The 26,588-nt window shown below is 39.4% G+C and overlaps 1 protein-coding gene across 2 annotated transcripts in view; it reads right to left on the minus strand.

The window, feature by feature from the left end:
- Positions 1–26,588, minus strand: part of IARS1 (isoleucyl-tRNA synthetase 1) — a 75,535-nt gene that overhangs the window by 47,627 nt on the left and 1,320 nt on the right. For both annotated transcript variants that reach the window (XM_050761536.1, XM_050761537.1), the window contains exons 2-14: positions 23,266–23,391; positions 22,106–22,262; positions 21,775–21,894; positions 20,532–20,614; positions 19,711–19,828; positions 14,670–14,817; positions 12,153–12,240; positions 11,817–11,877; positions 8,303–8,398; positions 4,979–5,101; positions 4,438–4,529; positions 3,340–3,438; positions 1,649–1,775 (exon numbers count right to left, since the gene is read on the minus strand). In XM_050761536.1, coding sequence (XP_050617493.1) covers positions 1,649–1,775; positions 3,340–3,438; positions 4,438–4,529; positions 4,979–5,101; positions 8,303–8,398; positions 11,817–11,877; positions 12,153–12,240; positions 14,670–14,817; positions 19,711–19,828; positions 20,532–20,614; positions 21,775–21,894; positions 22,106–22,262; positions 23,266–23,384 — 1,431 coding nt within the window. In that variant the 5' untranslated portion in view covers positions 23,385–23,391. The remainder of the gene's footprint in view (positions 1–1,648; positions 1,776–3,339; positions 3,439–4,437; positions 4,530–4,978; positions 5,102–8,302; positions 8,399–11,816; positions 11,878–12,152; positions 12,241–14,669; positions 14,818–19,710; positions 19,829–20,531; positions 20,615–21,774; positions 21,895–22,105; positions 22,263–23,265; positions 23,392–26,588) is intronic.

Raw genomic sequence — 26,588 nt, forward strand, 5'->3', positions numbered from 1 at the left:
GCAACTGTAACACTATGGCAAGTGCTCTGGTTTTCATATGGTTTGTCCCCAGCCACTCTCATGTTGAAATTTAATCCCCAGTGTGGCAGTATTGACAGATGGGGCCCGATGGGAGGCGTCTGGGTCACAGGGTGCATCCCTCATGAACAGACTAATGCAGTGAGTTAGTTCTCACTCTATTAGCTCCTGTGAGAGCTGACTGTTAAAAAGAGCCTGCCCCTACCCCACCACCCCTGTTTCTTCTCTTGCCATGTGATCTCTGCATACTCTGGCTCCTGTCCAGCCCTCCATCATAAGTGGATGCAGCCTGAGGTCCTCCCCAGATGCAGATGTCTAGTCTTGAACTTTCCAGTCATCCAGAATCATAAGCCAAATAAACTATTTTTCTTTATAAATTATCCAGCCTCAGGTATTCCTTTGTAGCAACACTAAACAGACTAAAACAGGAAGTATTTGAATTTCCAAACATTATGAAACACAGAAAAAGTACAGTAACCATATGGTATCATAATCTTGTGGGACCACTGTCATATATGTGGTCTGTCACTGACTGAATGACATTATGTGGCACATGACTATATTGTGCTTGGACCCAATCAAAGCAATCAGACAAAGCCACAGGATGCTAGGATTATGTCCAAGTAAAGAGCTGAGAGATGGGGCAGGCTGGGGCACTCAGAATGGAGGAATCATCTGATAAGGGCCACACCAGGAGGAGCTGCTGTGGGTTCTCACCCAGGGAGCTTCTGTTCCTAGTAAACACTGGTGACCTCTTTCTCTGCCCTTCCTGTTCAGTCCTGAAAAGTCTTCTGATTCAGCTACTTCACTGCTGCCTTTCACCTTGATTCACCAAGGTCCCCAGGGTGCTGCTGCTCGTCACTGCTACAATGCTGTCAGCTTTGGACAGAAGGACAAACACAGAGATCTACCTGTATAGTAAATCCTCACCTAATGTCACAGAGAGGTCCCAGTAGCTGGGACTAACTGGTGTGCACTAATTTAACAAACGTTTTTGTAGAGATGGCACCTCACTATGTTGCCTAGGCTGGTCTCAAGTATCTGGCCTCAAGCGATCCTCCTGCCTTGGCCTCCCTAAGTGCTGAGATTACATGTGGGAGCTATCACACCCGGCCTAAAGTCACAGTTATCAAGAACCTCTGCATGACATTAAGTGAGGACATAGTATATGCACACATCTATATATCCACACACATCCTCTTATTCATTTGATTTTAGAAGTTAAAGGTCTGTAATGCTTTGGTAAATTTCTTTTCAAATTTTCTTTTTTTATCATCTATGAAGTCAGTTTAACCATAAGCTAATAACACACCTTAATGCAGGGGGAAGAAAAGACAGAGAAACACAAGAAAAAAACATTTAAAGTGTAGATTTCCCTGAGAAAATTGTATCCTTCCATTTTTACAGAAGAAAGTTTTATAACTTGCAGTTAATTCAAGGAAAAAAAGTAAAAAAACCCTAAAAACAGATTATCTTATGTCATGATTATAGAAAGCAATAAAGAGGAAAAAAGAGAAATAAGAAGGGGGCAAAGAAAAAAAAAAAACCCTATTCTTTTAAACCACATTCAGATTTCATGAACAAAATGCTTTAGCAAAAATCAACACAAGGAAATACTGCCCTGCCTCACCTCCTCAAAGTCATCGCTGACCCACAGTGGGATAGGTGTGCCCCAGTATCTGTTTCTGGAAACTGCCCAGTCACGTGCATCTTTCAGCCAATTTCCAAATCGTTTTTCTCGTACCAACTCTGGGACCCTGCAATAAACAGATCACACAACCAATCACGTAAGAACATCAGTAATTCAAACATGGAAAAAGCCAAAATGTAAATAATATTCACAGGAGCCTCTGTATAACGCTTTGTGGACCCAACACTCTGGAAACGTGGCACTCACTGCAAAGAGAACGTCTTCTAAATGGACAGCACAGCATACGCAACAGTTTGTGCTGCCATCAATGACCTACATCCAATAGATAACCCCACAGCACACAGGCCTCCCATGTCCTCTTCTTCAACTGGAGTACGGCTGCCACATACCTCTAACCAGTCACCCTAACTCTAGCCAGCCTCATCCCATACAACTCTAGTCTTCACATTGTCCTCACCATAGCAGTTTTACTGAACTCATTAAGCAAAGGCCAACAGGCCAGGGGACTGGTAGCTGCTCTAGCAGCCCTCTCTACAGTCTCCTCTGGTCATTCTTGGTCTTGAATTTCAGGCTTTGGCAATGAGGCAAGTTCCCTAGAATCCTTCTCACTTAACTGGCCTTGCCTGCCCTCTACCACGAAGCCTTCCTCCCCTCTGCATCCATCCTCTTGCATCCCTCCCACTGCCAGTACTCTCCATTCCTTGAGGTTCAGCTTTGCAGAAATCCTTTTCAAGCACAAGGCTGAGTCAGGGTAGGCTACCAGACCTCCCCTTCTTCTCTTGGGCACTGCAGTTACTGCCCTGTACTTCAAAGATCAGTTTATATGCCTGCACCCCCTTGAGGCTATCTTACTAATATTCTATATCTAGTAACTTACACATTAGGGCAACTAATTAGCTTACTAGCTCTAAAAATGAAAAGCTGTCTTTTGAGAAATCAGGACCACTCTGCTAAGAAATATTAGAAAACTACAGTTTATAACTATTTCCTTTGCTGCCCTGAGATTCTCCCTATTCTCCTAAACTCAAATACAGTTTTCTAGAGTCTAGTTGGGTCCTTCTGAGAAGTAAGAGTGGTGATTACTTTTAAAACTCATAGTGAAAATATTCATCTGAAATACAAAGGTTGAAGCCTTGCTTCATTTTGTACCCAGAGGCTGAAATGATACCTCTTGGGCTATCACCTGCAGGACACATATCAGCTGTGGAAAGCAAAGGCTTCTGTGCTTGGAGCTTATCCATACAGTCAGGCACAGGGTACATCATCCACTGCAGGACTGACAAGAGTAAGTACAAATGGGTTTTGCAGGTATCTGAAAATAATGTTTACTCTGAAAATGACTATTATTGAAGGCTAGCAAACTCTGGCAGTACAGCCATATTTTTCCAAGGTCATTTCATTCCATAAATCAAATAAATGGTAGTTTATCATTTCCAATGAGTTTAAAAAGAAAAATACTCCCTTACATACTTTATCACAAGAAGGATGTTACTTCTGTTATGTAACATTATTTGAATTACTTTGTGTTCCTAAACACACAGAATAAAAGATAGCTATTATAATACACAATAAAAGATGGTTATTAAAATTATAACTTGGGGGAAGTATAAACCACACTTAACTAACCACATGACAAAAGACACTGTGAAGAAACACATCTTACTGCTCACCAGTAGCACAGGTCATTGTTCTTTAGGAGCTGGTCCACCATGTTCTCCACTCGCACAAACCAGCTGGGCACTGCTTTGTAAATCAGAGGAGTGTCTGATCTGGGGAAGCAGAAACACAGACATAGCTGCTCAGGCTGACAATAGTAGGCACTAGGGTAAGACTGCCTTTTCATGTCTTATTCACAGCATCATCACTTACTTGGCCTTCTGCTAATATTCATTTTTGTTATAGATAAAATCATCTAAGACTTCAAAATTGGCCATCTCTTTCCACAATAGTAAGAAAGGCAAAAACTAATACAAGAACTAGACCAGAAAAAAAAAAGTTCTGCTAGTGACAATTATCTAAGAAACAATGTCAACTTCAACTTCAGCATAGAAGAGGCAATGTGGAAACCAAACATGATGCAACCGAACACTTCATTTTCACCCAGACTTTTATAACGTGGTCTTACAGTAAACATTAAAATCACATTAAATTTTTCAATAAATTCTGTTACAAAATTTTAGAGATGTTTCTCATCCTAAAAAAAGTGTGGCCACAACACAAAACAGATTTGTACAGGTCTATTTTTCTCACACAGTTCCTTAGGACAGCAACAATTTTAGCCATTCATAAAACTCTCCTAGACCAGGCACTGTGGCTCATGCCTGCAATCTCAGCACTTTGGGAGGACAAGGTGGGAGGATCATTTGAGCCCAGTAGTTTGAGACCAGCCTGGACAACATGGGGAAACCTCATTTCTATAAGAAATGCAAAAAAGAGCTGGGTGTGATGGCACCACCTATATAGTTCCAGCTACTCCAGAAGCTAAGGTGGGAGGATTGCTTAAACTGGGAGGCGGAGGGTGTAGTGAGCCATGACTGCGCCACAGCATTCCAGCCTGGGTGACAGAGTGAGACCCTGTCTCAAAACAACAACAAAATACAAACAAAAAACCCAACTCTCCTAAAAATGAAATAAGAAGGTGGCTTCCCAAATCGACTCTAAAGGATAGAAATGAGATGAACACCACAATATGATGGAATGTGCACATATAGTAAGTGTAAGCACAGACTGGAAGCTCTAGCTACAACACAGTCTTTGTTTCTTCTGACCTCCAGCAAAAAGGGTAGCTGTGAGTGAAGGTGCTGGCAACCAGAAGTCGGCCTTGTTCCTTCAAAGTCCTGATGATACTTTTGTCAGCATCCTATTAAAAAAAAATTAAAATTTAGCCATTAAAACATACTACAATACTTAGGAACAATAGATTACTAGAATCTGATACCTTGTTACGAATAAAAGACATAAATAACAAATATTACTATTTTTAGTAACTAACTTTAAGCAATTTTCAAGTACATTCCACAACATTTAAGGTCATACAGTTTTCGATCTGAAATGATTACCCCAAGGTCACAAAGTTGCTTCATGAGGCATAAACTGGAGTTTTTCTGATCTCTCCCCGTGAAATTTCAGCATGCTTCCTCTAAAGATATGAGACCCTCTGAACATAACTGATAACATCTATCTTTACTGATTTTATGTGATGACAAAACTAAATAAAAACAACTTCCTAAAATTACAATACAATTATAAATGATGATAGAGACAAATCAGAAGTAACAGACACCCTTCTATGCCATATGGATTACAGACCTTCACATACTGTCCTGCGAAATCTGTCACCTCCGCTGTGAAGCAGCCTGAAGCATCCACAGGGCAAACGGGGAGTGAGTCTTTCCGAATAATGTTAAAGTCCATACAGATCCGATAGTCATCCTGAGAAAAGGCAAAAGGGAGGGAAGAATAAAACAGTTTATGTATGGGTGTGAGCATGAGGTAATAGATTCCCAAGGTAATTGTTCTATATTGTAACATATACATGTCATCAGCTTTGTCCTATAAACTGAAGGTAACTCAAGACCATTCGGAGAATCAGAGCCCCACAGTTGGACAGGGGTTAGATCATCCAGCCCAGTCTTCTCAAGTATTATTTCCCAGACCTCCATATGTAGCAGAGTATCCACTAAATAAGACAGACGACGTACTTCAATTTTTTAAGTAAAGGAATTCAGAAAGCAAAGGAATAAAAGAATGGCTACTCCATAGGCAGAGCAGCCACACAGGAATGTTTTAAAACTAAACCAAATTTGATTTATAACAGCAGCATGCACATCTGAAAAACCTAAATACACACAAATATAAGGCATGGTCCGTTAGTATTACATGGCGCTTGATGTACATTTGGATTTGCACCCTCTCAAGGAAGACCCCAAAGGATGGCAACACTGATCCTTTGAAAAGTATTTACTTTTCAAATAAGCAAACTGTGTCTCAATTGGCATTGCTTATACCATGATGCTTCAGGAATATATTTTGAAGACTGTTTACAATAATTAGAGCAAATACTTAGCAAAGCGCTATGTGAGACAGTATTCTGAGCACTTTACACACGCTCACTTAAACCTCACAATGCTCTTAGACAAAGTGGCATGAAAAACAAACCAACAAAACACTTCACAATGATCCTGCAAAGAAGGCAGACAGATGTTCTATGTTTTCACCAGGCGCTCCCCTCGCACTAACTAGCAATCATTCCTATTTTACAGATAGGAAAGTCAAGGTACCAAGAGATAACTCAGCTGTGAAGCAGCAATGCTAGGATTCAAAACCAAACAGCTTGGCTCCAGAGTCTATAGTCTTCATCACTGTGCTATGATGCCTAAATACAAAATTAAAGAGACTGCCTTATGTTGGTGAAACCACACTCTGGGTTGACACCAAGACAAGCTGGAAAGCTGACACGCTTCCATCTGGATCTGTGTTCACCTCTCCCTGTGCTGAGGCTGACTGGTGTGGTGTCATGTGGGTGGACAGGGAAAGCCCCTAGTGTAGCAATTTGAACCACTGAGTGTGGAGCAAGTAACTTTACCCAGTGCATTAAGCTAAAAGCAGCATTCCTGAATGCATCCAGAACTAGTGATGTTCAACTGATGACGCACAAGTGCAAAGACTCTGCAGAGATCAAACACTACCTTGCCTGGTGAAGACAAGCGCAACGGAAGGCCTCTCAGAAAATGTTTACCAAGGCTGGGTGTGGTGGCTCACGCCTGTCATCTCAGCACTTTGGGAGGCCAAGGCGTCAGATCACCTGAGGTCAGAAGTTCGAGACCAGCCTGGCCAACATGGCGAAACCCTGTCTCTACTAAATATACAAAAAATTAGCCAGGCATGGTGGCAGGTGCCTAAAATCCCAGCTACTTGGGAGGTTGAGGCAGGAGAATCGCTTGAACCTGGGAGGCAGAGGTTGCTGTGAGCCGAGATCACACTGTTGCACTCCAGCCTGGGCAACAGATGGAGACCCCTCTCAAAAAAAAAAAAAAAAAAAAAAAAAGTTTTCCAAATGGCGTTAAAGGCTATAAAGAATGAATCATCTATAACATTAACATGCACAGCATTCAGAATAGATATATGAGATATAACTCTAGAGTTAATGACAAACACCTATATTTAACAAAGAATACACGCAAGTATAAGGCATGGTCTGTTAGGAGATCTGTCAGGAGGCTAAAGCAGGAGAATCACTTGAATTCAGGAGACAGAAGTTGCAGTGAGCTGAGATCCTGCTACTGCACTCCAGCCTGGGTGACAGAGCAAGACTCCAGCTCAAAAAAAAAAAAAAAAAAATCCCTAAACTACAATTCAAAACCAAGAAGTTACCTTTTTATTATCTACTAACAGTGGGGTAACCATACCAGTTAATTGACCCTAAAATTATTATGAACAATATTTGACTAGTTCCTAAAACTCTTAAGTAGTATTATCAAGAATGCTTCCTTCCATCAAAATGGACCAGGTATTAGGTGATTATTAAGGAACTGCTGACTTTATTGGATATAAATAACAATGGCACAGTGGCTATACTGAAAATAAAAGTCCTTATCAGTCAGAGATGCAGCTAGAATTACTTATACATGAAAGACATGAGGTTGAGGATTTGCTTCTAAATCCTCCAGCCAAAATAAAAATGTGTGGTACTGTACAGAGGAACAAAACAAGAGAGATTACCTAAACGTTGAGAGTTAATGCAGCTGGATGATGTGAAAAAAAGAATCTATTATAATATTTTCTTCTGTGTATGTTTCAAGATTTCCATAATAAAAACTCAAGTGATGGTTACACTAAAAGCCCAGACTTTACTACTATACAACATATCGATGTTAAAAAAATTGCACTTGTACCCTCTACTTCTATAAAAATAATAAAATCCTAGAAATTAAGCATGAAAGCAAAATGGTAAATGAGGGCAGACTACTGTCACTGCCTTTTAGAACAAAGTCACATTTCCAATCCCTCTCACTGTCAAAACGATCAAGACTAGAGGAATGTGTATGCAGGTGCTACACCATGCTACGGAGGAGGCAAAGGAAGTCCAGAAAGGCCGGGTAACTCACCCAGGAACTGCCCGTTAGTGGCAGCACGATGATTTAAGGTGAGAGGTGGTTTACTGTAAAGCATGTGCCTTTATGTTATTCTGTTTCTATTCACACACAAATTACATGAAAAGGAATGTGTTTTCAGAAAAATTATTCTGGTCAAAATATAAAATTAACTGTAGAGTACTGTTTCGAGGGGAGAGGTCAGATTCCCCCTTCTGAACATTTAATTGAGAACACAGCAGAAGTGATGGGAATGGTCTGTATCTTGGTGGCTGAGACAACTGCATGTCTCTAGATGCCTGTGAAAACTCACAGAACTGCACACCAAAAAGAGTTTACTGGATTTGGCCCACTCTTTCCAGAAATCAGCTCGGGATGAAAGGGAATTGCAGATACAAATTTTACAAGCCATCTTGCAGGCAGTGAGCCAGCAAAGAGGCCTACCTGGTGACCCAACGTGATGAGACACAGGACACCGTATCTATGAAAAGTGGCTACCGACATACTTCTCAAATACATTTGCCAGACTTATGCTACTCACAGCACCAAAGTAAGGAGCTTGGTGGACAACCCCTGTGCCTTCTTCTTCCTTCACGTAGTTGTCAACCAGCACAGTGAAAGCGCCATTCTCTTTACACTGGAAAGAAAGGACAGTTGGCTTCAGGGATGAAATATTAATGTGTTACAATGTTAACTTTGTAACAGTTTTTCCTAAGAACCTGAAAACACTTTTAACAGGTAAAATTATTTTCAGAAATAGAAAAGAATAATTCAGGCTGGGAAGAAACATGCTAACTCAACACATTTTTTCCCATAAATAAAAAGTTACCACTTACAAATGAAATAATTATCTGGAGACTGGCATATAAAAATTTCTAATTTCCTTGGTTACAAACTGATGTTTTTCATCAGTTCTCTCTCTCCCAACTTTTTGCTCCCAGTATGTAGTTTAGGATACAGTCTCAGAAAGCATGGTCCCTAAATTGTTCACTTCCTGGTACATTTTCAATCACTTCATATGTTTCGCTTCTCTTTTTCCGTTTGACTCAGCTCAAGTTATTCAGTCATAAAGGCAAATCTTGAAAGGAACAGGTGGGAGCCACGAGTAGTAAGTTCTACTTACAGGTACTCCACCACCTTAATACTCAGGGGAAAAGTATTCCATTTCATTTTCTTTGCAACAGCAATATCATCACGTTAATACATATAATGCTAACAGACCTACTCTTCCTACTTTTATCTCTTTACATTTCTTTCCACAAACCCTTGTTTCTACCAAACTGGCCCTCTGATGTCCTTCCTTTTTGCATTGGTAAAAAGTACTTTCACGAATGATTTTCACATTTAACTCCTATAATCCTGTGAACAAGCTATTAGTATTTCCATGTCTTAAAAATATTCTGGCTGTACTTGCATTTCACAGATGAGCAAACTCAGAACAAAGATTAAATTTAGTCTTATCCACATCACATAACTAACAGTGATGAAGCCAGGACCTGGAACAGGTCTTCTGGCTGCAAATACAATGTTATTTTCAATTACATCACAGTACTTGGTTTCTTTGGAACTTAAAACTAAACTTGAAAAATAACCATAAAATTTTAATTGCTGTAACTCAAATCACCTTGAAACATTTTAGAAGTTATGGTATGACAGGTGCTAAAACTTCAATAGTTTAAACAGAAAGACAGAATACATGGGTCTTTAGAATTACATGTATACTTAGTTACATGTTCTATACTTAGAAGCAGTATAGACAAAATCACTGCATCTTGTCTCAGGGTCTACTTTGGGCCTACCCAGGCCGTGGTTGGGCTGCTTCCACCCAGGTCAGTAGATACCAACCACCAGGAGCCGCAGTGCTGCTCCATAGGCAGTGTCCGCTGACACAGCTTCCCTTGATACTTCAGAACAAGTATATTTCAGTGAACATCAGATGATTCTGTCCTGGGTCAAACGATTTATAGTACCTGTCTAAAGTCACCGAAGGTTTCAGGTAGTTAGGTAAAGTTTATTTAGTGAGTAGGTGTTATTCAACTTATATGTACCAAGTGCATATTCCAGACAGACCTCTACTTAACCTAAAGTTCCTGTCTAGTGTGTCCACGTGTATTTTCTCAGGGGGTTGATTTTTTGGGTTCTCAACAGGTTTTGTGATTCAGAAAGGTAAAGAGTCACTGATCCAGTGGAAGAGATTTTAGATAATAAAAAAAAAAACACAACATAAACCAAAGTATGTTAAGCTATATGATAGGAGAATGGAATGAAGTAATGACATTTTCCAAGGGAGAAACCAAAGATGCATTTCAGAAAACTTTCAGATGACATCTGAGTTCAGACTGGAAGGGTGAGTTAACTCAGCAGATAGCAACATAAAGAAAAGATGAAGACTTCTAAAATGGTAGGAAAACTTAATGAAAAAAAAAAAAAAGGCAGGGAAGCAGGAAAGGGAAGAGCCAGTTTGACTGAATAAAGGATACGTCTAAAGTAATGTGGAAGGATGAAGTCAGGAAGCAGGTCTGCCGCACACTGACTGGGGAGAGCACGTCCCGAATGCTGGGAAGTAACTAATGCTTGTAGGGAGGAATGGGATGAGGGCAGAGCATATGTAAATCCACTGGGCAGCAACATGGGAGGAGGAAGAAGGCTATTATGTAGGCAATGAGAAATGTGGGAAAACACTCAAGAGGCACAAAAGTGAAGAGGCAGGTAACAGACACACTGTGGATAGGGCCCAAACCACAGAGGTCTCCTGAATCAATCAGACTTGTCCCACATGGAACATAAACAACAGAGGGTTCAGCGAACATTTTTTTCTGGGATGGGATGTAAGTGATATGTCTAGTTGATTATTATTTCCACATAACCATAAGGCCAGGTCTGCTCATTATCTCATTTCAAGACCTTTAAATAAGGATAGAGGAATTCCTCCTTGACATTATTCTTTTGGTGAGAGTGTGGGAGTGGTGACAACAGGGTTTGCAACTGTAGCTGTGGATTCTTCATTGTCAGAAAATAAAACCACATAAAACAACTTTATGACTCTGAAGAAACTAAGGTGCTAAATGTATGAGCTCTGTCGTGGTGCCTAGATTTAAAACACCTGCCTCATTAACCTCCTGGAAATAAAATTGTGTTTATCTTTACACACAGTGTTACTGTGATTTACTATCTTAACTTTGTCAAAACAAACAAACAAACAAACAAACACCTCAATAAATACCCTGGGTGGTATGTAGACTACATGCAATAAAAATATACACCTAAAAATCCAATCAAATGTAAAGTGATTTCTCATACAACTTGAGAAAAATGTTCAAATAAAAAATCCCAGCTTGGCCGGGTGTGGTGGCTCATGCCTGTAAACCCAGCACTTTGAGAGGCCAATGCGGGTGGATCACGAGGTCAGGAGTTCAAGACCAGCCTGGCCAAGATGGTGAAACCCCGTCTCTACTAAAAAGTACAAAAATTACAGCACGCCTGTAATCCCAGGTGCTTGGGAGGCTGAGGCAGGAGAATCCCTTGAACCAGGGGGACAGAGGTTGCAGTGAGACAAGATCGTGCCGTTGCACTCCAGCCTGGACGACAGAGCAAGACTGTCTGAAAAACAACAACAAAAAATCCCAGTCAGGCACAGTAGCTCACGCTTGTAATCCCAGGAGTTCAAGACCAGCCTGGGTAACATAGCGAGATTCTGTCTCTACAAAAAATTAAAAACTTAGCCAGGTGTGGTGGTGTGTGCCAGTAGTCCCAGCTACTTGAGATGGGCAGGGGAATCACTTGAGCCCAAGAGGTCAAGGTTGCAGTAAGCCGTAATCGTGCCACTGCACTCCAACCTGGGGGACAGAGGGACAGAGGAGACCCTGTTTAAAAAAAAAAAAAAATCCTCTAAAACAAAAAAGCAACACAAACAATTTAATTTTGTTGGCACTAAAGCAGACTTTCTGGATTCAAGTACACTCATAGAAGCAATGTCAATTCCACTTATCACAACACTCCAGCTATCAAATAATCAGATTGTGGAGGGCCCCCACAGTAGCGGTCCCTAAGCTTACCTTCATGAAATAGTCAAACAGGGGCCTGTACTTCTTGCCTTTAAGATAGGAACCAGGAAATCTAGAAAAGGAGAAGGGTAAACTCACAATTAGATTAAAATCAAATATGACGCTACAGCCACATCAAGCTACCACTCCCCTCTGGTTTACTGGCTTCTTAGCCCTAGCCATTAATGCTGTAATGTGTGACTGCAAAGTATTAGTATTAGTACTTCAAACTAAATGTGAATAATGCAAGCTTTTGGATAATAAAGCTTCTCTCTTTTTAAAACTAAAGACACACACACAGACACATGCACACACACACACACACAGAGCAACTATTTGAATATTCACCTTTCAAGGATCTCATAGTCACTCTCCAATTTATAAAGGGCTGACAATCTGGCTTCCATTAAAATGAATAATTTTCCTCTGGCAACATCTATGAGAAAAAGGAAAAATGTGGACTTGGGTTATATTCTGAATTTGGCTGATTCTAAAGTATACATCAAGCATACTGTTTTCCTAAGAAGCTCCTGTACCATGTGCCTCTGGTGTGCCCAGTACTCACAGAGAAATACTGCAAAGAACACTAGGGTATACTGCTTCCCAAACATGAAAATGACAAAAACATCAAATGCACGTAGGCAGTCGGCAGTTATTATTTATTGCTCAGATATCCATTTTAAGTAAATCGTCATTTTTTCCTTCATAGGGTAAACATGTCAATGTTTAAAAATAACACTGACAAAGTAGCTCACAAAGTGCGTGCCACATATTATCATCCCCTCTCAGACATTCTCATTTGGGTATCTATTGATCCAGATATTTTTCTATGTATATACTAACAAACATACATGTAAATATGTAAGTTCTTTTTATTTTTTTAATTGAGGTAATATTCTATCTGGTTTTGCAGCTTTTCACTTAAACTGTCAACATCCTGCCATGTATTAGCAGATACAGACTTTTCTCATTCTTTTGAAGAGCTCTATAGGATTCCATTTTATAGAGGTATGAGTTATTTCTAACAAGTTGACAGACACTTAAATTGTTTTCAAATTTTCACTACTATGAATACTGGGATAATGAACGTCCTTGATGTATCTGTGTACTCTTATTGTAAGTGTTTCTGGAGGATATCGGGGGCATCCTAGGAAAAGAAAAGCTGGAGCCAATGTATGAACAATTAAAACTTTGATACTGAAAATCTAGGCCAATTTAAACCCTCACTCATAAGTTATATTACATATCTGAGATTTACTATAGCCTATGTCATATATTTAGTTCACTATAAGTCTCTATGGGTCATTGCAAAAGCCTTTGCAATTTATTGAAAAACTACTACGAATAAGGCTGCCACGCCCTAGCTCTGACCTCACAGGAACTTCATTGTAAGTGGAGCCCACATTTTCTGATAAAACTCAAAGTCTGTCAAGCACAAGAGTTATACACAGGTAGATGGGTGATGTGTCTTGAGATCTCAGTCAGATGGCTGCTGAGATTGTCAAGCTCACTGTAGAATGGCCAGTGACCCACCAGTGACACCGAGAAATTGTGCAGATGGGACTGTCCTTGCTCCAGAGAAGCAGCTGCAGACACCTGAGCCAGGTCTCTTTGTGGCCAATAGCTCTTTCCAGCAGGTCAACTCTTAGTCCTATTTGCTCCCAGGAAAGAACAAATAAAAAACTCCCTCTGTACCTTTTTTCTGATACCTAATCTTTTCCCATTCCTTTCTCAGTATTTTTCCCTTGTCAGCACAAGCTATTGTTCAATTAAGTTGACTGTTTTAATACAACTATTTAAAAGAATCATGGTAACCATTCTTACAGAGCATTAAATACATCTACCATGTTGTGTAATCATTACTATTATCAATACCCCAAACCTTTTCATTTTCCTATACTGAAACTCTGTACTCATTAATAACAGTAACTCCCCCTTCCCTACCAGCCTCTGTCAACCACCATTCTACTAGTCTTTGCTCTCTGAATTTCACTTCTCGATACCTCATCATGCAGTATCTGTCTTTTGGTGACTGGCTCATTTTAATTAGCATAATATCCTCCAGGTTCATTCAAGGATTAGCCTGTATCAGAATTCCCTTCCTTTTTTAGGCTGAATAATATTCCATCATATGTAAATACCCTATTTGGTTTATTCATTTATCCAATGAGAGACACTTGGGTTGCTTCTATCTTTTGACTATCGAGAATAATGCTACTTTGAACATGGGTGTCCAAGTAACCGTTCAAGACTCCTTTCAATTCTTTGGGGAAAACACCCAGAAGTGAAATTGCTGGGCCACAGTGTTAATTCCATTCAGCTTTCTGAAGAAATGTTACTGTTTTCCACAGCAGCTGCACCATACCCTTTTTCCTGACAATGAGTTTTTCTTTTTCTTTTACCGCCACAAAACTATCCAAACCTGAAGGTATATTTGTTCACAAAGTACCAAACTTCTTTTTAAATCTTGGAAAGGCCCTTGTTGAGACTGGTAACTCTCTACCAGGGGACATTTGAAAGGCAGAAAGTTCTCAAGTTCTGGTACCAATTACTAGTAACGACGTGATGCCACATCGCTGAATCTTAGATTCTTCATCTGTCACAGGGGCATGGTGTGGAAAAACATACTATAAACGGGAAATTATAAGAAAATTTTATGTTCTACTTTTTACGTCTCTGTATTATTTTGATTGTTGTGTTAGTTCTCAATTAGAAGGGAAAACAAATGTTTGAGGTTATTTTTCTAACTAAGTCAGCTTCTTTTCAAATAATTCTATTCTTCATGCAAAAAGAAAGCTTTCACATTTTCCAAAATATAAAATTATCTTATCCATACTAATCATAAGTAACCAGTCTCCCACTTACCTTTAATCTTCACATATTGCATTTCTGGATTGACACAGACAGCAAGGTTACTAGGTAGAGTCCAGGGAGTGGTTGTCCAAGCAACTAAAGATACAGTTTCATCTTCTTCCAAAGGGAACGTTACAAATACTGAAGGATCTTGAACATCCTAAAATAAATTGAGGTAAAGTATTGTTTTACAAATCCACAATAACAGACACCTAAGAAAAAGGAACTGATCCTAAAGAGGAATAAAATAAACACATGATTCTTGTGCCTCAGCCTCTCGAGTAGCTGGGATTACAGGTGCGTGTCACCACATGTGGTTAATTTTTCTATTTTTAGTAGAGATGGGGTTACCCCATATTGGTCAGGCTGATCTCAAACTCCTGACCTCAGGTGATTCTCCCACCTCAGCCTCCCAAAGTGCTGGGATTACAGGTCTGAGTCACCGGGCCTGGCCTCTGGTAACTTTTTAAAGTAATGTCTAAGGAGGAACATATGATGGAGGTTTCAGTATTATGATTATTTTATAAGTTCATGAAGAGTTAGATCAAAAAGATAACTGTTCTGGAATATGGTTATCTTTATGCCCAAAATACCAAAAAGATCCTACTAAAGCAACACATACATGAAATTGTAATAAACCCATATAAATTCAGCTTATTAAATAAGAACAAGATTGTCTCCAACTTTGTGGCAATGTTTCAATACAAAAATATCAAGGATTTAAAAATAAATAGCTCTAAAGTAGAAAAAAAAAATCAATCCCCAACAAAAACAAACTGCAATTTAAACAAAGTGACACGAGAGCTGTTAGTCACACGTAAAACATCAGACAAACCTGAAATAAGGGACACTACTATTGGCCTGTACGTCCTCAAATATGTCAGTATTATGAAGCATAAAGAGACTAAAGAGTTGTTTAAGATTAAAGAAGGCTGGAGATAAACCACTGCATGAAGCACAGGATGCAGGTCTTTTTTTTTCTTTCTTTCTTTTTAACTACAAAGGACACTGCTAGGATAAGCAGAACCCAATAAGACCTACACATGAGGTAATATAGTATCAGTGTTAATTTTCTAACTCCAGTTATTTCAAACAATGTTATTGGTTTTAGGAAATATGTAGTTTTTAGAGGGAATGGACCATAATTCCCGCAACTTACTCTCAAAGGGTACTATGCCCCACTCCCATAAAAACAGAGAATAAAGCGAATGTGGTAAAAGGTTAACATTTAGGGAATCTAGCTGAAGGATATAAAGAACTCTACTTTTCTGTGAGTTTGAAACTACGTCAAAATTAATTTTTTTTCTTTTCTTTTTTTTTTAGACAGAGTGTCACTCTGTCACCCAGGTTGGAGTGCAGTGACGTGATCTCAGCTCACTGCAACCCCCGCCTCCTGGGTTCAAGCATTCTCCTGCCTCAGCTTCCTGAATAGCTGGGACCACAGGTGCGCACCACCACGCCGAGCTAATTTTTGTAAAAAATTAAAATGTTTTAGGCAGGGCACGGTGGCTCATGCCTATAATCCTGGCACTTTGGGAGGCCAAGACAGGAGGATTGCACGAGCTCTGGAGTTTGAGACCAGCTGGGGCAATATAGTACGACCCTGTCTCTACAAAAATAAAAAAAAAATTATCTGAGCGTGGTGATGCACATCTGTGGTCCCAGCTACTCAGGAGGGTGAGGCTGGAGGATCATTTGAACCCAGGAGGTCAAGGCTGCAGTGAGCTGTGTTTGCACCACTGCATTCCAGCCTGGGTGACAGACTGAAATCCCATCTCTAAAAATAAATAAAAGTTTTAAGCCAAAACACATATATATACACACACACACACGTATATATACATATACATACACATATATATATATTTTTGAGACAGAGTCTAACTCTGTCACCCAGGCTGGCGGGAAGTAGCACACTTTTGGCTCACTGTAGCCTCAACTTCCTGGGCTCACATCATTCTTACTTCAGCCTCTGGAGTAGTTGGAACTAAAGGTTCATGCCACCACTCACAGCTAATTTTTGTAATTTTAGTAAAGATGGGGTTTTGCCATGTTGCCCAGGCCGTTCTTGAACTCCTGGACTCGAGCAATCCACCCAACTAGGCCTCCAAAAGTGGGGGGATTTCAGGTGTGAGCCACTGTACTTGGCCAAGTCAAAAAAATTTTAAAAACCATTGGTTAACAACCAATACACAGACCACTTAGAACAGAGGTCAGCAATGGCCGGGCGCGGTAGCTCACACCTGTAATCCCAGCACTTTGGGAGGCTGAGGTGGGTGGATCATGAGGTCAGGAGATCGAGACCATCCTGGCTAACACAGCGAAACCCCGTCTCTACTAAAAATACAAAAAATTAGCCAGGCGTGATGGTGGGCACCTGTAGTCCCAGCTACTTGGGAGGCTGAGGCAGGAGAATGGCATGAACCCGGGAGGCAGAGCTTACAGTGAGCCGACACCACGCCACTGCACTCCAGCCTGGGCGACAGAGCGAAACTCCGTCTCAAAAAAAAAAAAGAAAAAAAAGAATAGAGGTCAGCAAACTATGTCCCTCGGGCCAAATCTGGCTCATCACTTGTTTTCATGCAGTGGGTAAGCAAAGAATGGTGACAAAATTGAGAACATTTTGCCTGAAAAGCCTAAAATATTTAATTTGCAGAAGAAAGTTTCCCAACCCTAGTATTAGAACTAAACATAAGTATGCTCTGTGACTCAGCTGGGCACAGTGACTCACGCCTATAATACCAGCACTTTGGGAGGCTGAGGCAGGTGGATCAACTGAGGTAAGGAGTTCAAGATCAGCCTGGCCAAGATGGAGAAACCGTGTCTCAACTAAAATTACAAAACTTAGCTGCGCGTGCTGGCAGGCACCTATAATCCCAGCTACTCGGGAGGTTGAGGCAGGAGAATTGCTCGAATCTAGGAGGAGGTTACAGTGAGCTGAGATCACACCACCGTACTTCAGCCTGGGCATCAGAGTAAGACTCCATCTCAAAAAAAATAAAAATCAAAACAAACAATACTCTGACTCAATAATTCCACTACTTGTTATATAACCAACGGAAAAGTGTACAAAACCTAAAAAGACAACAGTCACCATGTGTTTAAGTCTTGGTAGATCCTGATTGAAAAAAAAACAAAAAATAAAATATAACCCCTTGGGAAATGATTAAACCATTAGAAATATGAACTGATGATGTTCAGGAATTAAATAATTCAATAATATTAAATTAAAAATATTAAAGGTAGCTGGGTGCAGTGGCTGACACTTACAATCCCAGCACTTTGGGAGGCCAAGGCAGGTGGACTGCTTGAGCCCAAGAATTCAAGACCAGCCCATGCAACATGGTGAAACCGTCTCTACAGAAACACATAAATTAGCTAGGTATGGTGTATGTTCCTGTAGTCCCAGCTACTCAGGGGGCTGAAATGGGAAATTACTCGAGCTCGGGAGGTCAAGACTCCGGTTGGCCGAGATCACGCCACTGCACTCCAGCCTGGGTGACAAAGTGAGACTCTATCTCAAGAACAACAACAACAACAACAAAAAGGGAATTGCTAATGACTTTTTAAGGTGTGACAATGAATGCTAATATGGTAATGTTTAAAGAAGATAAAGATTATTTATGAAAGATCTATATTGGATTATTTCTTGATGAAATAATATATCTGGAATTTGTTTCAAAATTGGGAGGAAAGTGGGAAAGAATACGTGTATGAATGAGGCAAAATTAGCCAGTCATTGGTTGCTGGGGGCCTTAATGGGTCTACAGAAATTAATTATACCATTCTGTCTACTTTTACATGTCCCTGAAACTGCCCACATTCAAGTGTTTTTAAAAAGCAACCAAATAGACTGGGCGCAGTCTCTCACGCCTGTAATCCCAACACTTTGAGGCCAAGGTGGGTGGATCACAAGGTCAGAGTTCAAGACCAGCCTGGCCAAGATGGTGAAACCCTGTCTCTACTAAAAATGCGTGGTGGTGGGCACCTGTACTCCCAGCTACTCCGGAGGCTGAGGCAGAGAACTGCTTGAATCCGGTAGGCGGAGGTTGCAGTGAGCCGAGATCACGCCACTGCACTGTAGCCTGGGTGACAGAGCAAGACTCCGTCTCAAAAAAAACAACTAAATATATATTAAGATTTGACAAAGGTAAGCCTTGGAAACCTTGTGTTTACTGCATTATTCTCTACCCTGTTAAGTGCTTAAAATATTTTACTGAAAAAATACAAACATGAGCACAATCAGAGAGGTAGTAAGGAGATAACAGAAATCATCATACCTGCCTTACAAGGATTTACAAAGATCAAACAGGATATGTGAAAGCATTCTATAAATAAAAAGTGCTTTGAAAGGCAAATTTTACTAATGTAATTTTCAAACCTAGGCCATGAAACAAGAATTCCAAACAAGTCAACATCCTTTAAAAACAGTGGGTCAGATAAACTTTCAAAATGGAAAACAACTCAGTATACACACATGAGAAGAGAAAGTTCACATTTCAGAAGACTCACTAGTATTTAATATCTGTCTAGATACGGTATAACAGTACACCCTGTAAACATCAAACACGTCTCAACACCTCAATCATACCAATAACAACAACTGATTCTATTTCATCAGAAGAGAGATAAATACCATTTGGCATCTCAAATTAATTTTTTTCCAAATACCGTTAACAAATAAATGGTATCATGAGGTTCCAGATAAGGCATAAAATTACCCAGCCTTTAAGAAATGATGACTACAGGGAAGTATGTCAAAGCTGGACTTGTTAACCCAACAGAGAGGAACAAAAATACGGTTAAAACAAGCAAAACCTATCACATTAAGACACATCATAAATCCAATGTGGAAAAAAAATCCCTCATCTTAACAGAGCCTTAGTATACTAACTGGCAATGTTTTCAGCACTCAGAAAGAACTGGCCAAAGTGACTGATGTTGTGGGCAACATTCCACATTGGGTGTACTTGGGAATACCTACTGTGATCATAACTATTCAACTTCCACCTACAGAACTCAATGCTGAATAATGTCTCTACATTTCACGTACCTTGTAATTCTGGTGTGACTCGAAGTTGGACAGTGGAGTGTTACATGCCGTAGAGAAGGGCATGACTTTCACACCTCTATAAACAAGGCCTTTATCATAGAGTTGTTTGAAGACCCACCTGGTAAGAGATGGAGTTTCACAATTACATAACCAAAATTCTATTTCTGAAAAAGCAATCACTTACACCATTTTCTGTTTGGAGTTTCTGTCTGCCAAATAAGTGAAAAAACAATGTCTTCCATTGGGAGACTGGTGGGTAAATTATAACAGATCAATATAGTAAGACATCAGGTAGACATTAAAATGCTAGTATCTACTGATATCAAATGATGTTTAAGACATAATGTTAACTAAGAGAAGCAATTGGCAGGCTGGGCGCAGGGGCTCACGTCTGTAATCCCAGCACTTCGAGAGGCCAAGGTGGATCACCTAGGTCAGAAGTTCGAGACCAGCCTGGCCAACAACGTGAAACCCCATCTCTACTAAAAATACAAAAATTAGCCAAGCATGGTGGTGGGTGCCTGTAATCCCAGCTACTGAGGAGGCTGAAGCAGCAGAATCGCTTGAACCTGAGAGGCAGAGGTCACAGTGAGCCAAGACTGCGCCACTGCCCTCCAGCCTGGGTAACTGAGTGAGACTCAGTCTCAAAAAAATAACAAGAAAAGTCCTACATTCAATAACAAACCTGTTGCCAAAGATTTTCAGAGAAATAATGATGGACTCAAAAATAAACTGATTCATGCTAGTGCACTTCTCCAATAATCAATACAACAGAATATTTATAGAATATTTATGATATTTACAATTTTAAATAAACCTACCAGACAGATTCCATGAATTGTGGATACAGAGTTTTGTAGTCATTGTCAAAGTCAATCCATCGGCCAAGTCTGCTAACAGTAGACTTTAAACATTAATATTAGAATAGTATTAGACAATGATATTTATACATCAACGTTTGTTTACTTCTATTGTCACCACATATAAAAATTTTGGGAAAATAGAATAATCAATGGTACAAGTAAATCTATATTGCCAACAACATACTATGTAAGGTTAAGAACCAGTTTTCTTGGCATTCATTCTACATGCACAAAATGTTATTTACAAGTATAAATATTCATTTATAAAAGTCTACCAAAACCAACACTTGGCAAATATCACAGGTATAATTATTACTGGCAAAAACCATCCATGGATGTTAAAATTAATAAGTGAATGTATGACAAGAAAAAGAATATTTGGAAAGAACCTCCCCACAATATACTTATTAATTACAAAGGAAAAACTACAACTTTACAAAGCAGAAAGCTGACAGCACCTTAACCAAGTGAACAAAGTTATCACCATCAATGAGACATAACAACAACACATGCCACCTGATACGATGCACTGAGAAGGGCACAGCATCACTTCTGTGGCATTGTCACAAAAAATGCATAACCTAAATCGGGAAACCTCAGACACTGAGGGACATTCTAGAAAATAGCTGCTCTGCAATCTTCAAAAGTGAGAAGGCCATGAAAGACAAAAGACTAAATAAATGTTCCACACTCAAGAAGACTAAAAAGACACGACAACTGAAGGCAGTATGTGATTGGTCAGAAATAAAAATTAATGGGGCAACTGCTTTTGAAAATTCTATTAATAGTATGGTTACTGAAGATGTTAGCAGCTGGGAAAGATGGATGAAGGATATAGGGGAACTCATCATACTACTTTTTCAATTGTTTAGTAAGTCAAATTATTTCAAAATGAAAAGTTAAAAAATTGAAAAAAGTATTTGAGAAAAAAAGAAAAGGCCTATATATCTACATTATACTTATCAGATTTTTCCCTATTGGTGATCATTCAAGAAAGTTAGATCAATTTAGGCACACAGAAGTCAGAAAAGAGATGGTTCAGTCTAAGCTAACAGTTTAAGTAACAGGGTTGAAGGTGGAAGCTAATACTTTTTCTACAAAAAATAAATTAATAAAAAAAGCACAAGGGACCACAAACCATTTCAATGCCCATTTAATAACTACATTTTCTGTTCATTCTACTGAAAATAACCCAACATACCCTCCACTCAGCAGAATATCTCATCACAATTGCTCGGCACTGATTGTTATACTCTGTAATCCCCATTTTGGCCACATCCTCTGGTCCTCTGATTCCCAGTGTCTTATCAATTTCATACTCCTGAAAATTTGTGATAAGATTGTTACCACTCTGCCCAATGAAAACAACTGCAACTATGCAACTCTAGAAAACAAAACAAATCAAACTACAAATACTATAGAAATGAAGTAGAAGGTCTGACAGTCAACATTCATCATACTTGAACATATTACATGAAATCTAATGCTTATTAAAAAATCAGAAAATTATAAAGCTGGATACTCAAACATACCACAGGTAAGCCATGACAATCCCATCCAAATCTTCTGTCAACATGAAACCCACTCTGGTGAGCATATCTTGTAACTATATCTTTAATTGTACCCGCAAGTATATGTCCATAGTGAGGCAGTCCAGTCGCAAAAGGAGGACCATCATAGAAGGTAAATCTAAGAGGTAATAAAAATATATTAAGTCATTTAAAAACAATCAAAATTTAAAGCATTTTTCTATAGATAGCTGTTGTCATAGTGGAGTCTTTAGGAAGGAGAAAAGCAGCAAGGTCAGGAGACATATTGACAGACATAATTGATTTGATATTTACTGGTGGTCCTGCCTTCAGAAAGGCTATAATTGTGGTAAAGCTGCAGAGACCTCCATTTGATTATTCATTTTTCATTTATTAGTTTCATGACATAAGGCAAGTTATTTATCCTGATCTTGAGTTATCTCATCAGTAAAATAGGGGAATAAACCCCTCTCTCATAAAGTTTTTGACCAGAGGAGATATACAATGAAAACAGTGATGACTAGTCTCTTTCAGGTGAATGAGGACTACTATAGTAGCCTTCTATGGGGTACTTAGGTATAAGTGCCTATATGAGGGTGGTGATGAAGATAAAGGTGGAAAGAGGGTGACACAGAGGGTGACATAAATTTTACTCAAATGACCTTTTAAAGAAACCAAATTTACCCTAATAACTGAGAACTCATTCATTCAATGTATATCTACTACTGAGTACCCATTATACAGACAGCTGGGGGACTCTGGGAATAGAAAGATTAATGAAGAGTATCTGCTTTAGGCCACGCATGGTGGTTACACTTGTAATTCCAGTACTTTGATAGGCCGAAGCAGGTGGATCACTTGACGTCAGGAGTCTGAGACCAGCCTGGGCAACATGGTGAAATCCCGTTTCTACTAAAAATACAAAAATTAGCCAGCGTGGTGGCAGGCGCCTGTAATCCCAGCTGAGGCAGGAGAATCACTTGCATCCGGGAGGTGGATGTAGCAGTGAGCAGAGACTGCGCCACTGCACTCCAGCCTGGGTGACAGAACAAGACTCAATCTCAAAAACAAAACAAAAAAAAGAGAGTATCTGCTTTAATGGAATTCAGTCTAAAAAATGACTATTATTAAGGACTTTCTCTTAACCTAAAAAATTCACATACTTTGGTTTATGTTTTGATTGCTTTAAGCATTCCTGAAAACAATTAAATTCAGTCCAAAACTCCAAGATTTTCTCTTCTTCCGCAGGAAAATTTATGTTTTCTGGAACTTGTTGAACCATTTTGTTGCTGCAAAAGAAATCAAATTTATTAGTGTCAAAAGAGAAATCTAGGAATAACAGAGTACCATATTACTAATGTGGGTGTATATTGATGTACAATTTACATACTGTAATGTACGAAGTGTACAATTCAGTCGCTTTTTAGCACATTTACAAGGTAGTATAACTAGTAATATCTAATTTCAAAACGTTTTCAACCTCCCCTCCCCACCAAAACACCCCAAAACCATTAGTAGTCACTCCCCACTCTTTCTTCTCCATAGCCAGTGGCAACGATTTATCTTCTTTCTGCCCCTGTAGATTTACCTATTCTGGACATTTCATATAAATGTGAAAATTTGTAAGAATCATCTATATGTGGCCTATTGCATCTGGTTTCCGTAATATGTATTCGTACTTCATTACTTTTGATAGCTGAACAGTATTTCATTTCATGAATATGCCACAGTTTGTTTATCCATTCATCATTTCCTGAATACCTGTATTGTTTCCACTTTTTGATAATTGTGAACAACGCTGCTATGAACATTCATGTATAAAATTTTGTGTGGATCCATGTTTTCATTTCTCTTGTGTTTGTAGCTAGAAGAAGAATTTCTGGGTCACATGATAATTCTGTATTTAACTTTCTGAGATAATGCCAAAATGTTTTCCAAAGTGACTGTACTATTTTACATTCCCTCAGCAGTGAATGAGGATTCTAATTTCTTCAGATCCTACCCAGCACATCTTATTGTCCATCTTTGGATTACAGTCATTCTAGGAGACGTTAAGTAGTATCTCCTGGTTTTGATTTGCATTTCCTTAGGGACTAATGATGCTGAGTGTCTTTCCATGTGCTTATGGGCCATTTGTGTATCCACTTTGGACACATACTTATTTATCCTCTGCCAATTTTCTAACTGGGCTCTTTTTGTGGTTGGGTTTTAAGGGTTATTTATATACTCTGGATATAAATCCTTTATCAGATATATGATTTATAAAAAGTTGTCTCCTGCTCTGTGGGCCATCTTTTTATTTTCTTGATGGCATTTTCTGAAGCACAAAGATTTTTAATTTTAACGATGCCCAATTCGTCTATTTTTAGTTTTGCTGCTTGAGCTTTTGGTGTCATCTAATAAACCATTACCTAAACAAGGTTACAGATTTTTTGCTTACATTTAGGCCACAAATCATTTTGAGTTATCTTTGTATATGGTGTGAGGGAGGGGTACACAGTATTATTTAATATTCAGTAATGGTAGACAATGTTTCCAAAAGTAAGCAAGAAAATCTCGGCAATTCTATCTGATGGTGCAAAAAACTCATTGATAATCTGAAGAAAAATATCTCAAAGTAACTAAGAATTTTCTTACCTACACTCACATGACAGAAATCAGTTCTCTTGAAGTAACTTCATATTCTCTTTGAGGAAAACTGGTAAAACTTTAAAAATCTTAAAGCTAAAAAGATGAGAATCTCACATTCGAATATAGATTCCAGTTTTTTATTTTACCCTTTTTTATTGCTTACTCACGATTTTTATGAAGGATGAGTCCTATACCTTTCTGGTTTAGTCCCGTGAGAAAAATCTTAAAGTGTCTTTTAAAATGTTTTGCTAATAACCTCATGCAGAGACACTTGATCAATCTGCGACTTAAGTATCTAGTGAGCCACCCTTGAGACTTTTCCTTCTCAAAGTCTATTTACATTTACTTAACAATTCTAACAAGGTGGGTGACAAGCTTTCCAAGTCAATATCAGATTAGAGTGGGATAGAATTGCTAATAAGAGAACAAACAGAGAAGATAAAAAATCTTAAGTACTCAAGAACCGCAACAGTCCAGGGTAATAAACTCTACAGGAAAAGACACACTACTACATACCTCAAACAATTTTGAAAGCATCAAAACATCATAGTCTAAGCAAGTTATTGATTCAAGTTATCACACACAAAAAAAAGTCTGTGAAAGTAGTATCTTGGCCGGGGGCGGTGGCTCAAGCCTGTAATCCCAGCATTTTGGGAGGCCGGGACGGGCGGATCACGAGATCAAGAGATCGAGACCATCCTGGCTAACATGGTGAAACCCCGTCTTTACTAAAAAAATACAAAAAACTAGGCAGGCGCCTGTAGTCCCAGCTACTCCGGAGGCTGAGGCAGCCTAAACCCGGGAGGCAGAGCTTGCAGTGAGCTGAGATCCGGCCACTGCACTCCAGCCCAGGTGACAGAGCGAGTCTCCGTCTCAAAAAAAAAAAAAAGAAAGTAGTATCTTTCATTTTCTTTTACCCTCATTAATTTTTCAGATGTGTGAGTGCCTCTAAGTTTAAGAAAAAACGGGACAAGAACAGTTGGGCTGTTTAACTAACTGAAATAGCTATTTCCTATCACAGTACACCATTAAAAGGTATTAAATGGAAGTTGTAAGGCATTTTAGATCTTCAACTCTTACTATAACCTCTAGCCTTTCAAGGACCAAAGTAAGTGTTTGTGCATTTACTGATTTATTTAGGTTCACTGGGTACCTTATCAGAGGCCAACTCAGACTTATGGGATTGTTATCTGAAGACTAACAGACTTTGAGATACCAACACATTCTAATCTCTTCAAGGCTGGTCCTACTATGGCCCACATCTATGGGAGCTTATTAGAGATGCAGACTTACCAGCCTCACCTCACACCTAGGAGTCAGAACCTGCATTTTAACAAGATCCTGAGGGGATGAGCATTCACATCACAGTCTGAACAACACCACTCGTGCACTGTTCTGACAATTATTCAGGAATATCTATCTGATTTTTTGTTTTTGAGAAAATAAGATTTAAGCTTTCTGAGAAAAGTACCATTACTTTTTTTTTTTTTTTTGAGACAGTGTCTCACTCTGTCACCCAGGCTGGAGTGCAGTGGCACAAACACGGCTCACTGCAGCCTTGACCTCCCTGAGTTCAGGTGATCCTCCCAGCTTAGCCTCCCAAGTAGCTAGGACTACAGTTATGCATCACCATCACCACACTCAGTTTTTTTTTTTTTTTTCTTTTTTGGAGAGGGATGGTTTGTAGAGACAGGGTTTTGCCATGTTGCCCCAGCTGGTCTTCAACTCCTGGGCTGGGATCCTCTTGTGCCGGCCTCCCAAAGGGCTGGCATTACAGGCGTGAGCCACTAGGCCTGGCCAGCTCACTCAGCTTTTACTGTGTTTTTTAGGGAGTCTCTACTTTCCTCAAAGATTA

This window comes from Macaca thibetana, chromosome 15, assembly GCF_024542745.1.
Source record: "Macaca thibetana thibetana isolate TM-01 chromosome 15, ASM2454274v1, whole genome shotgun sequence".
Lineage (NCBI taxonomy): Eukaryota > Metazoa > Chordata > Mammalia > Primates > Cercopithecidae > Macaca > Macaca thibetana.